The 23365-nt window shown below is 42.0% G+C and overlaps 1 protein-coding gene across 4 annotated transcripts; it reads right to left on the bottom strand.

The window, feature by feature from the left end:
- Positions 1–535: 535 nt before the first annotated feature.
- On the bottom strand, positions 536–11136 carry LOC143440125 (histocompatibility antigen 60b-like). Of its 4 annotated transcripts, none has more exons than XM_076926798.1 (7): positions 11033–11136; positions 10608–10737; positions 8034–8237; positions 7510–7770; positions 6620–6858; positions 6063–6186; positions 536–5177 (listed from the first exon to the last, which is right to left on the bottom strand). In XM_076926798.1, exons 2-7 carry the CDS (start codon positions 10696–10698, stop codon positions 5149–5151), a joined length of 948 nt encoding a protein of 315 aa, XP_076782913.1. In that variant the 5' UTR covers positions 10699–10737; positions 11033–11136; the 3' UTR covers positions 536–5148. The 4 variants fall into 4 exon arrangements, with proteins under 4 accessions (XP_076782913.1, XP_076782914.1, XP_076782911.1 ...); XM_076926799.1 differs by having other exon boundaries at positions 6063–6183; XM_076926796.1 differs by lacking the exon at positions 536–5177 and having other exon boundaries at positions 5204–6186.
- Between the last annotated feature and the right edge of the window lie 12229 nt (positions 11137–23365).

Raw genomic sequence — 23365 nt, 5'->3', positions numbered from 1 at the left:
TATTAACTTTTTGTATTGAAGAAACAAAGAAAGTCATAAATCAATAATCTTTCAAATAAATCTAAAGAGATATCACGGAGATGATTCTTTTAATTTTGGCAAATCTCAACTCTGGGCCAGATGGTATCTCATAAAATTCTTAGCTTTTGGGTTGGGTCTCTTCATGCATTTTGAGGACATATCTAATAGTCACAAAAATGTTAGGTCACAAATAGACTTAGGCAATAAATGGTTCCTAAGGGGACCAAAGATGGTCCAAGAAAATATGTCTGGGGACCTGCGGCATTGCAGCATCTCCAGCCACTGAGGACTGCACAGTCACTTAGCTTTTGTGGGTACACGTTTTTCTAGGAACTCCTGTTCACACATGCGAGGTTTCTCTGTCTTTTTGTGTCCTGGCCCAGTTGTTTGCCTGTGTATTTGATTAGATATAACATTTTCCACCTACAGAGAGATGCTATGTGGTATCCGTACAAGATAATGTCTCTCAAAGGGTTTAACTTAAATTGGCTGATAAGCAAGAGAATATGCAAGCTTATTTCAAAATTCTTTTAATTCATAAGATACAAGCAATTCTAACACACTGGATTATTTTAAATTTGTGGAAAAGCACATCAAGTAATGACAATGTAACACATGATCATATTGTACATCTAATCCCAATTTGTAAAAGGCAACACATAAGGAGGGATGCTGTGTTCAGAGTTTTATACTTTTAGGAAAACAAGAAGCCTAAATTACATCATCACTTAAGAAAGGAAGGAAGCAGGCCCTATCCCCCAACCCTCCCTCCCCACCCCCAAATCCTAATGTCAGTAAGCATTTCTGATGACTAGAATGTACTTGTTAGTAAGAAAGATTTGTAAGAAAAAGTAATTTCACCCTAAAGGGTTTCTAAAGGACTTTAAAAAGGCGAACGGTTCTGTAGGTTTGAGGCTGTTGATTTAAAACTGTATGGTACAAAAATTAAAACTTGTTTAATTACATTTGTAGTTTGTCAAGATTATTGCTTGTAATTTCTTCTGAGTTTGTCAAGCATTCAACTTCAGAACCATGGAGTCTTGTCAAGTCAAGATCGATTTAGAATTTGTTTTGGTCCATATGTATTCATCAGAAGTGTCGAATCTTTTGATGTTGAGACACAAAGTGATCTCCTAATTCATGCCTGAGGACCTTAAAATCTACTTTGAAAAATATATTTGCAAAACTGCCTCAATATATTTTTAAGAAGTTTCAGCATTTAATTTGGCCACATTCATAGGTGTCTTGTGGTGTGAGTTGGTCACTTATGAAAGCTGTGTAACAGACTAAAACCACTATTTGTTCTTTAAGACTGGTTAACTGAATTTCTGAGTTCTGAATAGTCACATTTAGAGGCTTAAAAAAGTGAGGATCAAGGGCTGGGCTGACAGCCAGGATTTTCACCTTCACCCCAGGTTGGCCATGTCTGTGCATAGAAGACAGTGGGATAACTCTAAAAAGATATGACAGCTTCAGAGAGGATGTGGGGACCCCAGAGTTTGAGTATTGGGTCATTTCATAGAAAAATTCCCTTGTTCAGAAGATGACATGTGAAGGAAAACAAAAGACAAGTCTTCCCTGAAACTCTCCTACACTCCTGAAAGTAACCACTAAGGAGATACAACTGCCAACAACACAAGGAAGCTGGTACCATCTACATGGTCTTAAAGACCCGCCCAAAAATATAGCTACAAATAATATAAACTTGAAAATCTATCAGCTGCAACCAGGATTCTCATCAGGACCTGGTCCAACTGGGAGAAATCAAGATCCTAACCCCCTCCACATTCTAATTAATCCTCATCTATGACCCTGAATTATTCCCAATTCTAAGTTTATCAACCCCTTTGCTGTCTATACAATAGATTTTTTCCTCCGCACCCACCCCTCCCTAGATGAAGTGACTCTTGTGTGTCAGTAGTGACTGAGACTGATGCTCAAGCCTGTCACTAAATACTAGGAGAGGTACAGCTCACACTCTGACTCCACATTGCAGGATATACTCCAGTTATTAACCAGGCTGTTCAACTTCTCCTAAGTTTCTTCCCTAAGATGAAAGGCCATGGGAGATGTCTGAACCAGCTCCTGTCAGGTTTTGCTCATCCCGAAACCCCCACTACTGTAGTCATGATAAGGCTGCCACTGTGGAATCATCTGAGGGAAGAGCTCTCTACCAGCAAACATTCCTGGGAGCATTGTGGAGACATTTACTCATTCTTTCAGTGACAGTTCATTGTGCCTGCTCACAACCTACTTCTGGTTTAATTCTGTGGTGTCTTTAGCTGGTCTCTCTTAATCCTCCAGTGTCATTTCTATCTTCTAGATTAGAAGCCACTAAGATTGAGATAGTGTTGTGGCAGGGCTATCCATCACTACCATCTACACCAACACCTATCCGTCAGCATTGAGGACCACTTGACTTCTGAGTGATGTCAAAGTCTAACCTCCAACCTCATGCAATAACTGTCCTTTTCTTCTCTAAAATGTAGGCTGATCTCTTCTTAAATTTTATAGTCCCATGACCCTATGAGAGCTCAGCATCTCCAGACAGGGCTCTCAATACCCCATTCTCAACAATGCAGTGCTTGCAAAAGGAAGCAGTCTGCATCACCTATATATGGCAAAATCTGCCCATCTTTCAGGACCTCAATGCAGATTCAAAGGATCCTCCCTCGAAAATGAAATCAAAATATTCTTTTTTAATAACCAGAGTCGAATGCTTAGAGTATAACTCAGTTCCTCCTGATACCTCAAAATTAGAAGGTGAATCTTATGCACCCCTGAAACCAGAGGTCAGTCGTTGAACACTGGTTCTATAAGACTTATTGTCTAAGAAGACACGACCTGTTCCCTTCTTATCTATTCAAATATGAACATTAAAATGGCCCAGAAGACAAGGCCACGTAATATCTCATTATTAATATTAAAAAAACTTTATTTCCTCTCAGGAATATTGCCTCTGGAGAAGTCACTAGCTGTGTTTTGGTCCACAGTGTTTGTCTTTTTCCTGTGTATACACACATGTGTGTAAGCTTGTTCATATACTCATAGTATGGAGACTACCATTGAATGTCACTCCTCAGGACACCATGTGCACTGTGTCTTAAGCTAGTCTGTACTGAAACTCATGAGTTGAACTACTCTAGCTGAGGAGGAAGCCCCAGAGCTGCACTTGTCTCACTCTGTCCCACACTGGGATTACAAGCATGTGCCACCACAGTGTGCATGGGTTCTGAGGAGGAGACTCAGGACCTCGTGCTTGTAACAGGTCCTGAGCTTATGACTGAGCTGTCTCGATGTCCCTTATTCCTCACTAAAACCTTTATATCCTTTTCGGCCACTGAATGTAACATTTCTATGCCTGTGCCAGGCCCCTTTGCAGTTCCTGGCATGGCAGTGCCATCTAGTCTAAGAATGTTACCATTATCTGTGGTACTCAGGGTCCCTGGAGGCAACGCTAAGGATTTATCTTTTCTTAGTCTGTTACTCATGTTTCTTACACAAGCTATCAATTTTCTTAGTTTTCTTTCACACACCATAATTGATAATTATGATATAATTATGATAATTATGATATGATTTTATAACCATCTTATGTATAAATGATGTGTGATCTGAGGTTTGCTCTCTTCTCTTCCTGCTACATTATTTATTTTTCCTCACCCACTCCCCGAGAGAGGCTGAGGGAAGGCTCCCCTGTTCCTGACACCTTGGTCAGATCTCACCCTGAAGAGTGTGAGCCAGGCACTGGGTCAATGGCGCAAGCTTAGACTCTTGACCAGGGTTTTGTAGGAATGCTAAATTTTCCTTCCATCACTAGACATTGCATTTTTTTGAACAATAATTGTGTATTTCCAATTTCTTTGCCAATGGCCTGTTTACTCCCTAGTTATACTATAGTGAGTGAAATCCTGAGTGAGTGAGCTATGCCAGGAAAACAGCTGCTCACATGTGTATCTTAATTTACCAAATTCATCCAATGCACTGTCTGTAATGGCCACATTGTTCTAATTATCACTGGCGATTGGCCAAACTATACCACTCTTACTTCTGTCTTAATTACCATATAAACTCTCATATCACACATTGTACACTACACAGTTATCATATGTCCTTAGCTCACAGAATGGCTGCAAAAGAGTGAATGAGTTGCCATTAGAGTTTAAGAAGACCAGACTGGAGGCAGAGACAGAAAGATTCTAGTCACACAGACAGATACAATGCAGGTGGTTAGAGGAGCTGACAAGGTAGCTAGTGGAGAGCTGCAGGGCTTCAGGGCTACACCAGGCCTCAGGACTGAGTGACCTGCAGAGGTGAGGTGCAGGACCACAGGATCCAGCAGGTGAGATGCAGACCCATAGTAGCTTGGAGCAGCAGGTGAGTTGTCAGACAGTGACTCAAGGAGGAGACATTAGTGGTGTGGATGGAGCTGAAGCCTTAAGATGGTCAGGAGTCCTCTGCCTGCAGGTTCCTTGACACACAAAGAGACAGATGGCAAGTTTGTGGAGGACGTGACCATTGCAGAGTTAGGTAGCCTCTTCAGGGATCCAGGTGAGGATGAGATAAATTCGCAAACTGATTCTCTGATATGATTTGATATGCACATGTGCTCCCTGCTTCCAACCTACTTTGATAAGTGTATGGATGACATATTTTTACCTTTAAGATTAAGTTAATTACCAACCTTTGCATCATGGGTGGTCCTGGTCTGACATGTGTTAGTGTGGAAAGTGAGGTGTCATGTCACCAAACATCTGCCTTGCACTCCAAAGGGAGCCATCATCTCCTTCTAAAACAGAGTCACCCAGGGCAAGCCCCTGTTTTGCACTGTGATGAATAACTTAGAGCTGGGCCCGGCTTGGTCTCCACAACACTACCATCCAATAAGAAAGAAAAAGGAACAGAGCAGAAGAAAGTGCCTGAAGCAGCAGCCTAGTGCACTCTGATGCCCTGGTGCGTGGAGCTCTGTTGGCCATCAGTCTCCTGGACTCTCACCTGTCTGGTCCAACCTCAACAGCACAGATTTCAGAGATGCCATCAGAAATACATATGTTTGAGTCCTTTTCTGAAGAAGCCACAGGCAGTGTTTAAGAGTCACCTGACACAGTTGGTGATGAGGACTGCAGATCAGACTATAGAGGAGCAGCAGGGAGCACCTATGACAAAAGGCATGTGGATTACAGTGTGTTCCTCAGCATCAGCTGCAGCACCCACTCTATTTCCTTTGTCAGACAATCCCCCACATCACAGAGCAAGGGATCCTTTGCCCAATCCTTTTCACTTTCATTTTTCTTTCTAGATCTTTTTCCCACAACAAGATCAGGTAAGATGGTGCTTCAGATATCTCTGGAGTTGTAATTCTAATACAGCAAAAATTGTGAATAAAAAATAAATAAAAAAACATGAAATTATCAGCAAATATAAAAGGTCAGCAAATTACACCTGTGTTTCTGTCTTTGCTGGCCTTTATTTTTCATTTTTGTGTTTTTAGCAGACAAGGCTTCACTTTATCCCTCAAGCTGATCCTAAGCTTAATATGTAATTTACAAAAGCTTGAACTCTTGTGGCAATCCTCCTGCCTCAGCTTTCCATGTACCAGAGTTGTAGGTCTGCGGAAATATACAGGTAGATTTAAAACATTTTATGTAGTAAAAGTTATTAAAAACAATTATATTGACTTACATATTTGATATGTCACCTGACAATAAATGTACCAACTATTCTTATAAGGAAAAATTTTAGGTCATATTAAAATATGTAGAACATTGGCATTCTTCATCACAATGACAGTGGCATCTTTAACACAAATTTCATTTTGACTCTTCTATTTATATGGCAAGGGTCAACAATGTGCGTGGTGGGCACTCAGCTCACTTTACCTATGCAAACACAGGTGACCTCAGCTTCAGAGGACAGAGACATAGGAACCATAGTTCCACATGCACTGAATTGTGACTAAGTAGAGTGAGCAAGTTACATGAATGGATTTTGTTGTTTTCTCTGTTCTTTTGACAAGATGTAACTATGCAGCCCAGGCTGACCTTGAACTTGGTGATCCTTCAGCATCAGCCTCCTGATTACAGGACTGTCCCACGATGGCAACTCTTTGACTAGTCTGCTCATTCTGATCATTTTGTCCCAAGGGCTGTCATAATCCAGGAGCTGCTAATGAACAGACTTGGCCTTAGGTATAAGAATTAATGCACTGGATCAAGCCATTGGCTAAAAGCAAACAGAATTCAGTCACAGCCTGGGGAAAGGTTTTGTGGTTATGAGGAGGGATCACCTCATTTCAGGTTTTCTTGTATCTTATTTGGATCCTTGGTCCTTGGATTCTCTGTCCTCTCATGAGGACTTTCCTGTTTCACCCTTCCTCTCACTACAGAGGTGTGCAGACTCTGCCTGGCTCCTGTGCCCAACAGTAGTCATCTCCAACATTACTGTGGAGTGGGGGTTGATATTAACTAAGAAGGTATCATTTTAGTGGACAGATAGCCACTGTGATGGACAGGCTTTGAGAATTTTGGGACCCACCTCCCACATCCTTACCCAACCAATACAACCAAGGAAAAGAGTGAGAGCCCAGCCTGTCCCTTACCTTTTTTTTCTTTAGCACCTTGTTAAAACAAAAGATGGCCATGGAGATTACGAACAGTCCACCAACAATACCAATCACTGTCACAGTGATACTCAGACTCTGGGTGCCAAAAGTAACTTGGGTGATATTTGCTGTAGGTTGATTGTGGGTGCCATATGTAGGCTGGGTGGTATTCACTATAGGATGCATCTGAGTGGCATATGTAGGCTGGGTGGTATCCAGCATCTTCATTGTTGATCCTTAAAAAGTCAGAAAAAAATGTGGATATAACTAGAAACATCACACCTCCATCATTAACTCTTTCTCTCTGGGCAGCCCGAGGAACTGATGTGGATAACTTTTTTCCCAGACCTTAGATCGAATGATGAATAGGATGTGTGTGTAACATGTGCTGACAGAGTTTATTTTACTATCAAATAGAGCACATGTCAATTGAACTATAAAACATGTGCCATGTTTACTGTGGTTAGAACTTTATGGAAGTTGGCATCATTGGTGTTGTTTAATTGTGCCAGGGAAAGATAATGAAACCTTCAAACGTGATCTTGGAGCTGGTGGAAGGGCAGCTATGCCTGTGGATGAGAAGGCTGGAAGTTTACAGTGATGCACACAGACTTGGGGCTCATTAGCAGGCCATGTAGAGCCTGGACCACTGGTTAATAGGGAATGAGAAAGAGGGGCAGGTTGGATGACAAAGAGAAATCTTCATGGCCATCACTTGATCCGAAGACAGGAAGACCACCAATGAACCACTCACTCAGTCGAGCAAATTTTCCATTGTGTACACATGCTCACATCCATATAAGGAAGTCATCAGCCTTTTAAAGAGAATTGCTATGCCTTTCCCACCCTGTGGACCTTTCCCTGTAATAACCTACCTAACTACTTACGTGGCATTTCTCTGGAGTGTGTCGGTTTCTTGAGGCAGCTAGTGAAATCTCCCGTGGAGAGTTTCCTAAGATTTTGGGATAGTTCCCTGTTGTTCTCCCATTTCTTCATGGTCTTGATGGCATTAGAATGACTCTCTCTCCAGGTGTTGTTTGGATAAAAGTAGAAGGAATACTGTTCATCGATGGTGAAGGCCCAGAGTCCACCAATGAATTTTCCTTGATTATATTGAGATTGTATGGTGACCTGCAAGGAGTGATCACCTGCAAATGACACACAATATCATCTTCCACCCTTTATAGAACCATCACCTCCTTAGTGGTCCAGTCTTTCTCTGCACACTTAGGATCTGTATTCTTTCCTCCCTGGCTTGCTGTTTCTTGCACACTGGGTACCAGGTACCTCAAGGTTGGGTCAATAGTCAGCTCTTTAATGCAGATGCATCCACAACCCCCTTCCTACGTGAGCTCTGTTCTTCCTCGTTCTTATTTATAGTCTCTATCTTTGCATTCTGTCTCACACTTACCCTCGGTTTTGAATCGCTCTGATTCCAGGTTCGTCATCTTATCAAAAGTATCTTTCAGGCTTTGGTACAAATCAGCACACACCTCAGCGGCATTTCCCTTCTGTTTTTCATAATCAAAATAAAAGAGAGGCTTTCCATTCACTGAGCACTGTCCAGTTGAGGCACGATGCTTGACAATGAAGTTGCAACTTAGAGAGTCTGGACCTGTGAGAGAAACATGCAGGTGAGGTCCAAAGTGGGAGCAGGGATCCATAGGAGTCATGGTTTTCTAACACTCCAAATCTTTCTAACAGGAAAAGGTTCAGGAAGAGAAGCCTCTAATCAAGAGGTCCAGCAGCTTCTGGATCCTCAATTCTGCACCACCCTTAACGGTCTTAGGTTGGTAGGACTCCTCAAGTGTACATAGTGTCACCAGGGAGATTTATCTTGTAAGTGCTTTATCAAGTACTGAAGTATAAAATATGTCAGATAGCATTTATGTTCCTGGGGATGAAAATCTAACTGAATACACAGGGGAAAGGGAGGCACCATAGAACACATGGTAAATCCAACATGGAGCCTGGAGGATGGCTGCAGCTTGGCATGGAAGGGGAGCTGCCAGCTGTGAGCTCAGTGCTCATCCGTGTTCCCACTGGGCCCCTTCACACAACACTGTTGGGCATCAGATCTCAGGTTCTCCCATGTTACACCACACACATCATCCATTCTCAAGGAGAGATCTCTGTCTGCTTCTGACCTGCTTGAAGCCCAATCTATTTCCTCTTAAGTCTATGTTTCCCAGCATACTTAATGGCCCCTGATTTTCCAGACTTTCACTAACAGCTGAAGAGGTCACAATACCCTAGAGCTATCCTGTTAAGCAGACTGCAAAAAGAAGCTGGCCAGATCAAGTGAATGTGTGTGTATTTACTATCCTGTGTTTTTGTGAGCACTGACATCCAAAATTTAAAACTATTTTATAAAAGGAACATTTAACAAGTTTTTATTATGATTACACTAAAAAAATGCTAAAAAATATATAAACAACTTCTTTCTCTTTCCCTCCCCAAAATGTTTGCTTTGAGGTAAACTGATGCAGGATTGGTGACTCCTTTCCTGTTCTCTTCCAGCTTCCTCTTCCTTTCCCCTCTCTGCCTGTTCCACCTGTTCTCCTCCCATCTCTGTGGTTTCCCCTACTGTAATTTCTCTATCCTAACACTCCTAAGGCTTGAATTATTCCTGGAGAGGCTGGGATTCCTACTCACTAAGCAGACCCACCAGGAGATTTAGAGAAGATGAACCTGAGCCCTCTGAATTTGTGATTGTGAACCAAAGGACACAACCTTGGCACTTAGGTGGATCAGCATGGAATACACATTAGCTCTCTGTAAGAAAAACCCACCTAGAAGTTTCATTAAGGGAGACTGTTTTGCTAAATGAGAAACAGTGAATAGTGCAGGATATTTAAAGAAAGCATGCCGGACTTCAAATTTGGGCCAATAAAAAATAATCATAATGATATCAAATGTCTTTGAAGGAAGTATTTACACATAGACCTGCAGGGTTCAGTAAGGGAAATGTTTTTATAATGTCTTACAGAAGTGCCACAGCAGTGCTGTCTAGACAAGCTCTCTAAGATGCTTGGGACTCAAGTAGGCTAGACAGGCTTGCCAGGGACCCAGGCCTGTCTTGCATGGGACCACCTTGTCCTGACAATGAAAGCACACAGCACCAAGCCCAGCTCTTTAACTGGACCAAGTCCAGGGATCAAATCAGGTTCTCGTGGTTGTGAAGCAGGTACTTTATAACCTCGGCTTTCTCATGATGCTTTGGACACATGGGACTTTGAGTGGTCAGCAAACTGCCAGAATTCTCTGGAGAGATTGCATTGAAGCTGACCCTGGTGTCACACACCTGTAATCTCAGCACTTGCTACCAAAGGAGAGAAGGGATTGTTTCAGATGCTATAGGGTGGGAAATAGTGTGAAGCCTTACCCTAAAATAAAACAAATGAAGGAAAGAAGGGAAAGAAAAAAGAGGGAAAAAATAAACTGAAGACATGGGTGCTGTGGCTGCCTTGTCCTGGTATCTGCAGGAGAAGTACCATGGGAGTGTGGGTGGGGAGGTGGGAAAGAAAGTTCAAGGGCAAAGAGGTCAAGGAATGATGCAGAGCTTGTGAGGAATCCCCAGGAAGGCAGTCTTCAGAGCACAGCCTGCCTTAGGTCCAGGCCAGCTATGTGAGCCTCTCTCCTTGAGGGGTCTAGCACTGTGCCCCGCATATGCAGTCCTGGAGACTGGGCTTTAACTTCCTAAGGACCACAGTGGTGCTGAGGATACACCAAGCACTCCCTTCTGCCTGCTGTGATCTTCATCCATGTAGGCCCTCCTGCCCTCCCGCCTTAACTTTGTCCATAAATTTTTCGATCCACTGCAGCCTGGGGTGGGGGAGGGGTTGAGCCAAGCAGAGCCAGGGTGAAGGGGAGAAGCAGCTCAGGAGCTTCCTGGCAGCCAGCCCAGGACTGCAAGAACTTCCCGACTTAGCCAGGTCCTTGTTCAGAGCCCCATCCCCCCTCCACGTGGACCCTGGGAACTCACCAGTTGACAGCGTGGTCCCCAGAAAATTCAGCAGAACCAAAAGGCTCCGATTCAGGGAAAGATTGCCTTTGCTGGTTGCTCTCTTTGCCATGTTCCTTCCTGAGCCCGGCTACCTATGATGTGACCAGAGCTGCGGAGAAAATCAAGAAATCTTCAGTACCGCCCCGCAGAGGACCCAGTTCAGAGAACTGGGAAAGTTCCGGGCACCTGGGCTGTGAATTCAGGACTTCCCGTGCTCCTGCCAGGCTGCTTCCTAGTCCACCCTTTCCTACTTGTCTCTGGAGATCCCTCCAGGACTTCGTGGCTCTGGTCCGTGTCCCTCGGACCGAGGTCACCAGAGGGACAGTGGAGTAGGTGACTATGAACTGAGTACTGAAGACACTTTCTCAGGGCTCCCATCCCCCCCCTCCCTTCATCTCACTCACCTGCAGCTGTGACCTCAGCATTCCTTGGGAACAGAGGAAAGAAACAATACTGTGCAAACTGCGATTAGAATCAGGAGTATTTATAGCAGACGTGCACCTGTTTCCGCCTAGAAAGATGCCACGCCCATGCATGAATCACACAGAGATTTAGTGTTATGAGATCCTCACTTGTTTGTCCTCAGGAGAGTAGGCGCCCCGAGTGTTTGTTCTAGCAGTTTCCTCTGCTTCTCCTCCTCCTGGGGACATAGCCTCAGGCTCCCTCAGACTTAATCTAGCTCTTTCTCACTTTCTCTGTCTCTTTTCTTCTCTGTACCACACCCATTTGTCATTCCAGGTCCCTATCCCATGACCCCCTGATGCACATGCTCTACTTCTTTGTTGCCCTGCTGTTTGCTACTGTTGCCCCTCCCCCAATGCTTCCTAGTCACCCCCTCTCCACGACCTCACCCCCATTTCCTTCCTTCTACTATCCCTATGGAAGACAATTACTATCTTGTGGGGCAGGAGGGCTATGCTTTTCCCCTTAGCTCTGTCACACTTAGAGACAGTAATTCTGTTAGTAGCCCTGGCTGTCCTGGAACTCACTCAGTAGACCAGGCTGGCCTCAGAGATCAACCTGCAGATGTCTATAGAGTGCTGGGATTAAAGCCATGTGCCACCATGCTTGGTGCTCAAAACTCTAACTGGTTTCAGGGAATTAGATGCAGGCTTCTGCCTTTCTTGGACACTGACTGCACTCACATGCTACACACACACACACACACACACACACACACACACACACACACACTGACAGAGAGAGAGAGAGAGAGAGAGAGAGAGAGAGAGAGAGAGAGAATGAGAGAGAATATATTCATACACATGAGACAAAAACGAACGAACATTTTTCTTTCTGTTTCAAATTCTTCTGCATAAGATCCTGCCCAGATCCTTGGTAGAAAATGTAAATCACTTTTTTAAAGTGTGTTTTTACAGCTGAATTGTATGTTCATAAAAGTGTGTGTGTGTGCATGTGTGCATGTGTGTGTGTGTGTGTGTGTTTGCAGGTACATTGTATATTTATGAAGGTACTGGCATGTGTATGGGAGTTGTCAGGTGAGTGGATGTATATACAGGACAGAGATTAAGTTTGGGTGAAGATTCACTGGTGCCATCTAACTGGTGGGTTATTCCAGGTGAAGAACTTAAGATGCTCACTGCTGGTCTGTGTGGGATGAGCCACAGCTAATGACAGCCACTGATGAGTGTGACAGACCCCCTATGCAGTGCACTCTCCTCACACACTGGCTTGGGAACTTCCTGCAGGGAGCTCAGAGCAGCTGTCTTTCCTGGGTGCTGAGGCTGATCTACCTGGCTGAGGTGTGCAAGTCTCTCCTATGGAAACACTCCAATGAAACCTTCACTCACCTCTGTCCTTTGAGTTTCTTGCTAAAATGCTCACAACTGTTTTCAAGTAATTGCTTATGTGCCATTTGGTCAGTTTGGCCAGTTGTTAGCTCACAAACATCCACAACACAGTCGTGAACAGATCTACATATGTATGAACAAAATACTCATAAACATACAGTAAAATATATAAATCTAAAACTTAGGAAATACGTTGTGTCTTTGAAGACTGTCATACTGCTGTATGAACTTGAATTTTTTCCCTATGGATAATATTAGAAATTTAATAGTGATTCCATACAGTCTATGGGCACTTTGGTTAGTATGAACATTATAACAATATTCCTTCTAGTCAGTGAACACAAGATGTATCCCCTTCAATTTCTTTATTTGTCAGCAGTTTTCCATACCCAGGTTTTCTACTCATTTGGCTAAGTTGATTGGTAGGTATTTAATTCCTCTTCATGTTGCTGACAGGGAAGCAGTTCTCTTAATTGAATTTTCTGATCATACTTATTAGTGTGTGTTTACACAACTGGTTTTTTGTTTACTGGTGTTTTTTTAAATACTACAACTTTGTACTTGATTTATTACTCCCAATTTCTTTGAATGATTGTTTGTTTTGTATTGTATTTTTCAAACATGTAGGAAATGCATGTAATCTGTCCTTGGTTGTTAACAAAGGAACACTGTTGGCCTCCCAGTCAGTACCTAGACAGCTCTGACCCTTTCAAGTAACAAATCCTGCCATAACTTTCTTTCCCTTCTTCCTGTTTTCTTAGAACAAACACCCAGAACGAGATGAAATCGGCCATAAGAGTATCTTTAAATGTCCTGCAGAAAGGTTTTATTTTATTTTTTATTTTTAATTATATGTGTCTGTGCGTGGGTATGAGAATGAGAGCACAAGTCTCTTCAGAGGCCAGAGGGATCAACTCCGCAGGAGCTGGAGTTACAGGTGCCATGAACCCCTGGCATGTGCATTGGGATGGAACGAGGAGCCTCTGCAAGAACATGATGTGGTCTTAACTGCCAAGCCATCTCCCCTCCACAACCCCCCATTCCATTTCCCCACCCATATGTCTTTAAGAGGGTGCTCCCTCACCCACCCTTCACTCCTGCCTTACCCCTCAAGCATCTCTATGTGCTGGAGCATCAAGCCTCCACAGGACCAAAGGCCTCCCTTTCCCATTGATGCCAGATAAGGCAATCCTCTGCCACATATCTAGCTGGAACCATGGACCTATCCATGTATACTATTTGTTTCGTGATTTAGTCCCTTGGAGGCTTTGGGGGTGGGGGAGTGTCCAGTTAGTTGACATTGTTTTTCTTATGAGATTAAAATCCCCTTCAGCTCCTTTGGTCCTTATCTTAGCTCTTTCATTGGGGTCCCTGACCTCAGTCTGATGGTTGGCTGTGACTATCTGTATCTGTATTAGTCAGGTGCTGGCAGAGCCTCTCAGAGGACAGCTAAACCAAGCTCCTGTCAGCAAGCACTTCTTGGCATCAACAACAGTATAGGGGTTTGGTATCAGCAGATGGGATGGATCCCAAGGTGGGGACATCTCTGAGTGGCCTTTCCTTCAGTCTCTGCTCCATTTCTATCTACCTGCATTTCCTTTACACAGGAACAATTCTGGGTTGAAAATTTTGAGATGGGTGGGTGGCCCATCCCTCAACTGGGGTCATGTCTATCTACTGGAGGTGGTCTCTACAGGTTCTATCTCCCCTCTGTTGGGTATTTCTGCTAATGTCATCCCCATTGAATCCTGAGAACCTCTAGCTTCCCTAGTGTCTGGGACTTTCTAGTGGTCCCCTCCCTCGTTCCCCACCCCCACTGCAACATACTTCTATTCATTTTCCTGACCCTCTGGACTTCTCTCCTGTCTCTTCCCATACCTGATCTGCCCCCCCTCCTTTTTACCTTCCCCTCCTCTCTCCCTCCAAGGTCCCTCTCTCCCTCTACCTCCCTTGAGTATTTTGTTCCACCTTCTAAGTAGGATTGAAACATCCACACTTTGGTCTTCCTTCTTCTTTAGCTTCATATGGTCTGTGAGTTGTATCATGAGTATTCTGAGCTTTTGGGCTAATATCCACTTATCAGTGAGTACATACTATATGTGTTTTTGGAGGGTCTGGGTTACCTCACTCAGGAGGATATTTTTTCTTTCCATCCATTTGCCTGAATTTTTCATAAATTCATCATTTTTAATAGCTGAGTGGTACTTCATTCTATAAATCTACCACATTTTTTGTATCCATTCTTTTATTAAGGGAAATCTGGGTTGTTTCCACCTTCTGGCTAATATAAATAAGGGTCCTATGTACATAGTGGAGCACGTATCTTTGTTGTATGTTGGAGCATCTTTTGGGTAGTGGCATAGCAGGATTTCATGTAGAATAATTTCCAGTTTTATGAGAAACCATCAGATTGATTTCTGAAGTGGTACCAGCTTGCAATTCCACCAGCAATGGAGGAGTGTTCCTGTTTCTCCACATCCTCACCAGCATCTACTGCCACCAGAGTGTTTAATATTAGCCATTCTGATTGGTGTAATGTGGAATTTCAGGGTTGTTTTGATTTGCCTTTCTCTGATGACTAAGGATGTTGTACATTTCTTTAGGCATTCAAAAGTCTTCAGTTGTTTATCTCTGTACCTCATTTTTAATAGGGTTATTTGGTTTTCTAGAGTTAAGCTTCTTGAGTTCATTGTATATTTTTTATATTAGCCCTCTGTTGGATGTAGGGTTGGTAAAGATTTTTTTTTGCATTCTGTATGTTGCAGTTTTGACCTATTGACAGCGTCCTTTGCCTTACAGAAGCTTTTCCTTTTCATGAGGTCCCATTTGTCAGTTGTTGATCTTAGAGCCTGAGCCACTGGTGTTCTCTTCAGGAAAATTTCCCCTGTGCCAATGTGTTCGAGGGTCTTTCCCAATTTCTCTTCAGTTAAGATTCAGGGTGTCTGATTTTATGTGGAGGTCTTTGATCCACTTGGACTTGAACTTTGTACAAGTAGATTAAAAATGGATCAATTGGCATTCCTCTGCATGCCAACCACCAGTTGAACCAGCACCATTTGTTGAAAATACTGTCCTTTTTCCACTGGATAGTTTTGGCTCCTTTGTCAAGGATCAAGTGAACATAGGTGTGTGGGTTTATTTCTGGGTCTTCAGTTCTATTCCATTGATCTACCTTCCTGTCTCTGTAGGAATACCATGTGGTTTTTATCACTACTGCTCTGTAGTACAGCTTGAGGTCAAGGATAGTGACTTCCCCAGAAGTTCTTTTATTGTTGAGAATTGGTTTTGATATCCTGGGTTTTTTGTTATTCCAGATGAAGTGGAGAACTTCTCTTTCTATCTCTGTAAAGGATTAATTTGGAATTTTGATGGAGATTGCATTGAATCTGTGGACTGCTTTTGGTAAGATGGCCATTTTCACTATGTTAATCCTGCTGATATATGAGCATGGGAGATCTTTCCATCTTCTGAGGTTTTCTTCAATTTCTTTCTTCTGAGACTTGAAATTCTTGTCTTATACATCTTTCACTTGCTTGGTCAGAGTCAGACCAAGGTATTTTATATTACTTGTGACTATTCTTTTTCTAATTCTATCCTAATTTCTTTCTCAACCCATTTATCTTTTATGTAGAGGAAGGCTACTGATTTGTTTGAGTTAATTTTATACCCAGCCACTGTGCTGAAGTTGTTGATCAGCTGCAGAATTTCTGTGCTAGAATTTTGGGTTTGTTTATGTATACTATCACATCATCTGTAAAGAGTGATATCTTTACTTCTTCCTTTCCAATTTGTGTTCCTTTGATCTTTTTTAGTTGTCTAATTGCTCTGGCTAGAACTTCAAGTACTATACTAAATAGACAGGGAGAGAATGGGCAGTCTTGTGTGGTCACTGATTTTAGTGGGATTGCTTTAAGTTTTTCTACATTTAATTTGATATTGGCTCTTGCCTTGCTGTATATTGCTCTTATTATATTTCCATATGTGCCTTGAATTCCTGATCTTTCCAAGACTTTTAACACGAAGAGGTGTTGTATTTTGTCAAATGCTTTTTCAAGCATCTAATGAGATGATCATGTGGTTTTTTCTTTGAGTTTGTTTATATAGTGGATTACGTTGATGGATTTTTATGTGTTGAACCAACACTGCATCCCAGGAATAAAGCCGACTTCACGTGATAAGTGATCATTTTGATGTGTCCTTGGATTCAATTGTGAAAATTTTGTCACGTATTTTTGCATCAATATTCATAAGTGAAACTGGTCTGAAGTTTTCTTTCTTTGTTGAGTATTTGTGTAGTTTAGGTATCAGCGTAACTGTGGTTTCATAAAATGAATTAGGCAATGTTTCTTCTATTTCTATTTTGTGGAATAGTTTGACAAGTATTGGTATTAAGTCTTCTTTGAAGGTCTTTATAGAATTCTGCATTAAAACCTTCTAGCCCTGGGCTTTGCTTTTTTTTTTCTGGGAGACTTTTAACGAATGCTTCCATTTCCTTGGGGGTTATGGGAATGTTTAGATGGTTATTCTGATCCTGATTTAACTTCGGTACCTGGTATCTGTCTAGACCATCATCCATTTCATCTAGGTTTTCCAGTTCTGTTGAGTATAAGCTTTTGTAGCAGTATCTGTTAATTATTTTGAATTTCCTCAGTTTCTGGTGTTACATCTCCCTATTCCTTTTTGATTTTGTTAATTTGGATACTATCTCTATGCCCTCTACCTAATTTGGCTAAAGGTTTACATGTCTTGTTGATTTTCTCAAAGAACCAGCTCCTGGTTTTGTCGATTCTTTGTATAGTCTCTTTGTTTCCACTTGGTTGATTTCAGCCATGAGTTTGATTGTTTCCTGCCATCTATTCCTCTTGGGTGTGTTTGCTTGTTTTTGTTCTAGAGTTTCCAGATGTGCTGTTAAGCTGCTAGTGTAGGATCTCTCCAATTTCTTTATGAAGGCACCCAGAGCTGTAAGTTTACCTCTTAGCACTGCTTTCATTGTGTCCCATTAGTTTGCGTATGCTGTGCCTTAAATTTTGTTAAATTCTACAAAGTCTTTAATTTCTTTCTTTCTTCACTGACCAAGTTATCATTGAGCAGAGAGTTGTTCAGCTTTATGAGTATTTGGGATTTCTGTTGATTTTGTTATTGAAGACTAGCCTTAGACCATAGTGATCTGATAGAATGCATGAGATTGAGTCAGTATTCTTGTATCTGTTGAAGCATGTTTTGTGTCCAATTATATGCTCAATTTTACAGAAGGTACCATGAGGTGCTGAAAAGAAGGTATATTCTTTTGTTTTAGGGTGAAACATTCTGTAGGAAATCTATTTGGTGCATAACATCTGTTAGTTTTACTGTTTCTCTGTTTAGTTTCTGTTTTCATGGTCTGTCCATTAGTGAGAATGGGGAGTTGAAATATAGCACTATTATTGCGGGAGGTTCAATGCATGCTTTCAGCTTAAGTAACGTTTCTTTTACAAATATGGTTGTCTTTACATTTGGGGCATACATGTTCAGAATGCAGAGTTCATCTTGGTGGATTTTCTTTTGATGAGTATAAAGTGTCCTTTCCCCATCTTTTTTTTTTTTTTTTTTGATAACTTTTAGTTGAAAGTCTATTTTATTTGATATTAGAATGGCTAATCCTGCTTGGGTTTTTTAGGACTATTTGCTTAGATTTTTTTTTCAACTTTTACTCTCTGGTAGTGTCTGTCTTCATCACTGAAATGTTTCCTGTATGCAGCAAAATGCTGGGTCTGGCTTATATAGCTAGTCTGTTAGCCTATGCCTCTTTTTGGAGAATTGAATCCACTCTTGTTAAGAGATTAAAAACCAATGATGGTTGCTTTCTGTTATTTTTGTTGTAAGAGATAGAATTATGTTTGTGTGGTTGTCTTCTTTTGGGTTTGTTGTGAGATTAATTTCTGGGTTTTTCTTGGGTGTGGTTTCCCTTCTTGTGTTGGACTTTTCTTTCTATTATCCTCCGTAGGGCTAGTTCAATGGAAAGAATTGTTTAAATTTGATTTTGTCATGAAATATCTTGGTTTCTCCATCTATGCTAATTAAAAGTTTTGCTTGGTATAGTAGCCTGGGCTAGTTTTTGTGTTCCCATAGAGTCTGTATGACATCTGACCAAGATCTTCTGGCTTTTAGAGTATCTGTTGAGAAGTCTGACAAGTCTGCCTTTATATGTTACTTGACTTTTTCCCTTACCGTTTTTAATATTCTTTCTTTGTTCTGGGGGATCAAGCTGTCTCTGATTGTAGGCATGGTGGGGGTAGTCTGGAACATATAATCTGCTCCTGTGGTTCAGTTGCAAACCAGAAGCTACTCCTAATATCAGTGATAGCCAAGTATCACCTTGACCATGGATGTGTGAGGACAGGGTACTCCAAAGTTAAAGAAACCAGAGTCTGCACTGAGTTGTTTCTGTTTTTCTGCTTTTCTTTTCTATTGTATCTATGCTTTCTATTTTTGCAGATTCTTGTCTTATCTTTTTATTTTTATCTTCCATTTTCCAGAGGTTACTTGGTTTTGCACTTCTTAGAGTGTACATTAAGATAGTTGACTAGAAACCCTACTTACTTTGAATGTAAGCATTTATTGTTTTACATTTCCTTTTATCCATCCTTTCAGCTGTACATGGCAGGCTCTTGTCCAGAATGTTATTTTTAAATAACAGTTCAAAAACTAACATTACCATAAAACGGTATCTTCAGACATTATAGTTTAGCACAGGAGAAAAGCCCATAGATTGGCTTCTTTTTCCTTTTTATTAATTTATGTATATGAGTGTTTTTGTTTAATGTGTGTGTGTGTACAATATACATACATGCCAGGTGCCCAAGGAGGCCAACAGAGGATGTCAGAGACACTGGAACAGGAGGACCAGGTGACTGTGAGCATCATGTGGGTCCTCTTCAAGAGTATCCAGTGCACTTAATCACAGAGCCATCTACGAAGCCTACCCATAGTTTATTTGATTGGTTGGTTGGTTGGTTGTACAGCAAATCTCAATATCTCATGATTATTCAGGTCATCCAGGAGATTCTTACCTGGGTCAGCAGGTTACACATTTTGTTTTCAAATGCTAGCAGACCCAGGAGATGAAGGCAAGCCTGTGAGGGCCCACTCATCTTTGAAATTAACAACGAACTCATTGCTGATTTGAAAATGGCATCAATGCATCCATTCACATTACTGAGTGGTCCGGTTTTTAGGCCATGACTTGATTCATGACATAGATAAATGTTTAGAGAGTGTTTTTACAAGGAAGTAGTGGTGCCAGCCTTTACTCCCAACACGAGGGAAGCAGAGGCAGGCAAATCTCTGCATTTCAGGTCAGCCTGGTCTACATGAGTTCTAGAACAACCAGGGCTACCAAGATAAAACCTGTCTAAACAAGCAAAACAAAACAAAAAGATATTTTCTGTGCATGGGGTAAAGGGCATTTCAGAGCATAATGCTCTTTCCAGAGAGGTTACACTACCATCAGGACTTTGTGTGTGTCTGCTCTGTACTAAACAACAACAAGAACAACAACCAAATTACCTCTGACAGACAGACAAAAGTGCACAGAAACTGAAAAGGTGACTTCACCTTTCCTCTGTTGAATCATTAGCAGAAAGCCTGTCATCACTGTATGTGATCTGATACTTCCCAATTTCTGACACTTCAAAACTTTCATAACACATCACATGTTTCGGTGGGTTGTGCTGTCTAGCAATGCTCCTGGGCTTCTGTTTGAGACATTCACTTGATGACAAGGAGGAACATGGGGAGAGAATGGGCCTTGTCCTCTTAGAAACTCCACATTTCATTGAACACCCTTCAGTCATGGCTCATGCTCCAAGAACTTAGAACTCAGTTTCTGCATGAGGACCACTCCTGCATCTGTGTACCACTGGGGAATTCTGCTTGCTTCACTGTCTTTTGGTGTACGAACACGTGGGTCTTTTTCCATGGTCACCTTCATGTGGCGCTATAATATTTTATAGTTGCTTCTCTATCAGGCATTTCATAGGTGAGAAAATGAGTTTCCCATCGTTCCCTACAACTTAGTGTTCACACTTCTCCTGAGTCTCTCAGAGTCAAGCCATTAGCTTCAGATATGTATTGAGACTAATTCTGGGCTGTAGTCTCTATGATTTCCTTAACTTGACCTTAACACATTAGTGCTAGTTACTGCAGAAACAGGACTGTCAGATTTAGAAAGTACTTTCTGAGCTTCCACCAATGTCTCTGTGGTGGCAGAACTCGTGCCCTGAGTTAGAATAGATGTGTAATGCCTTCCAGAAGGTATGCATCATTGGCTGACCCAAGGTAGTAGTCCAGAATAGCCTTAAACTCATACAAACAGGCATGCCTCTGCCTATGAATGGGGTTCAGTATGGACCACATCCAGTTGTATTTGCTGTGCAGAATTGTCTTTCATTACATTATTTTCATGTTTTTTCCTCTTCTTAATCCTTATAATACTACTGGCCTAGTAACTGGAAACTGAAGCCCTCCAAACTCCCTTCCCAAGCAAGGCAACTTGTTTACAAAGTAAAAACAGAAAAGTGACTTTTGACTTAAGACTGAAGTAGGAGTCTATTTTCCTTAAAATCTAGTTTTCTGTGTAATATACCTCATCTCGTAGTCAGACTGCAGTCTGGAGAAGGGGTTCTCAAACTATAGACCGTGAGCCCTTTGGAGTGTTCTGCATATCAGATATTAAATTCTATCTCCTAACAGTAGGAAAATAACAGTCATGAAGTAGCAATGGAATAATTTTTATGGTTGGGAGTCTTCACAACATGAGGATCTGTATTTAAAGGTCAGAGCATTAAGAAGCTTGAGAATCACTGTTCTATAGCACAGTGTGTTGTGTAGTGTCTTCATAGCAAAGTATTAGCATAATCTTTGCTTGCTGCCACTTTGAGCCTAAAATAAGGTCTCAGTGTATTACAGATGAGGAAGGGGCTGGAAATCAGCTAGCCTGGGTCCTCTGCAGAGTTGCCTCTTTGGGTTTGCTTCAAACTTTACTCGGTCTGTGGGACAAAGTGCTCTGCCTTCACAGAAATGTCATTTGGTGCTTTTATCTGCTTGCCTCTGACTGTAGCAGTCTTCAGAGGATGGGGGAGATTCCTGACTCTCAAGAAATGAGCAAACTTCCTGTGTCAAAGATAGAAGAACTTAGAAGCTTTAGATGACCCTCCCCAGCTATAGACTGAGAAGGCTCTCTCCAACCTAGCTTCAGAGCAGATTCCAAACCTGTCCAGAGGCTGCAAGCTGTGTGTTTTTAGTTCTCTGGAGAGGACTTGCAGAGCAGAGGAGGGAATCAGAAGTGGTGGTCTCATGTCCTGGTTTGAAGAATGGCACTCAGAGACTCATATATTTAAACACTAAATCATCAGGGAGTGACAGTACTTAGAAGATGAGGAGGTGTGTTCTTGTTGGAATAGATGCAGCTTAGTTGAGGAAGTGTATCACTGAGGAGGGGCTATGGTCAGTTTCTCTCTCTTTCCGTGTCCATGGATTCTGATGTAGAACTCACAGCTTTTTCTCCAGCACCATGACTCCTGCATGCTGCCATACTCCCTGCTATGATGACAATGGACTAAACCTCTGCAAGTGTAGCAATTAAGTCTTTTCCTTTACAAGAGCTGCTGTGGTTATGTAGTCGATATACAGCAATAAAACACTTACTAAGACAGCTTACAAATCTGCTGTTCTTGTGGGATAACTTCCCCCTTTATGTCTCAAGGTGCTCAACTGGGACTTTCCTAATCCTTCTCTTTTCTTACAACTTTGCTCTTGATGAGGTGTTTAGGAGTCTGGCTTCAGCAGAAAGTCTTGATTGAGAACAGGCCCCATGATGCAGTCCCCATTGAGAACCGTGAATATGAACCTGGGTGCAGGGTCCAAGGCTGACCTATGCATGGCCCAGGATCAGGGATTGAGTCACTTCTCCTAATGCCCCCTGCAGTACAGAACTCTTGACTTCTAGACTCTGGCAGGATCCCCTACACTGCTGGTGCTGTTCTTGGTGGTCATCACATAGCACTGGCATCTCCAAAATGCTGAAGTGTTTTGTTCCATCTGCACTTTCAGTAGTAGCCTGTCCAAGGCTCTCTTCATGAACTCCATCTAACACTGTTACACAGTGCCAAGCCTCAGCTGCTCTCCATGACCACTTCACATCTTCAAATCCAGCACCACCAGACAGGCTCTTACACCTCCTAGTTTGACTGTCAGCACAAGGTCCAACCTTGGCCATGTCTGGAACACAGATTCTGTGTACTGATTCTCAGGAAACACTTTTCAGATGATCTTACCCTGATGACTGATGATTTCTCAGCTCCAACTGAACAACATTGTGTATCCCAGCAGCCAGGGGCCAGTCCCAGCTGTTCTCTCTGGTATTCTCCTGAAGGTAGCCAAGGGGGAAGAGCCGTTGGTGGGGGAAATACTTGGTCTTGTGAGATATTTAGGGTTGCTGTTTAATAATAAAATGTTTATCTGTCTTTGATCTAAGTCAATTTGCTGATGTAGCTAACCTGCCTGTCTGAGTTCCTTTGAAGCCAAAAAACTGCACTCTTCTGCATTTAGAATCTCACAGTAAAACGGTGCGAGACTGAGGAAAGTAGCCTTTGTTCTCTGCAGGAACTGTGAGGCTGTAACTCCCAGCCTGCTAGCTGAAATCCCAAGATCAAAAATGGGACATTTTCAACAGCAATTTTAATCTTTATTTCTAAGTTCTTTTTCTCCAAAAGTTTTCTCTTCAAAAGTTCTCTAAAAATGTTCTCTAAGAAAGTTTCAGAATACATGATCACATGACAAAAAGTTCATCACAAGTCTACACATAAGTTCAAACCATAAATCTAAAGCGTTTACAACCGAGAAAGTTTACATATATGTCCATTAGGAGTAATTATCTGGCTAAACATT

The sequence above is a fragment of the Arvicanthis niloticus genome, chromosome 28, assembly GCF_011762505.2.
Source record: "Arvicanthis niloticus isolate mArvNil1 chromosome 28, mArvNil1.pat.X, whole genome shotgun sequence".
NCBI lineage: Eukaryota > Metazoa > Chordata > Mammalia > Rodentia > Muridae > Arvicanthis > Arvicanthis niloticus.
Note: the sequence above shows the minus strand (reverse complement) of the source record. Positions and strands in the feature narration are given on the sequence as shown.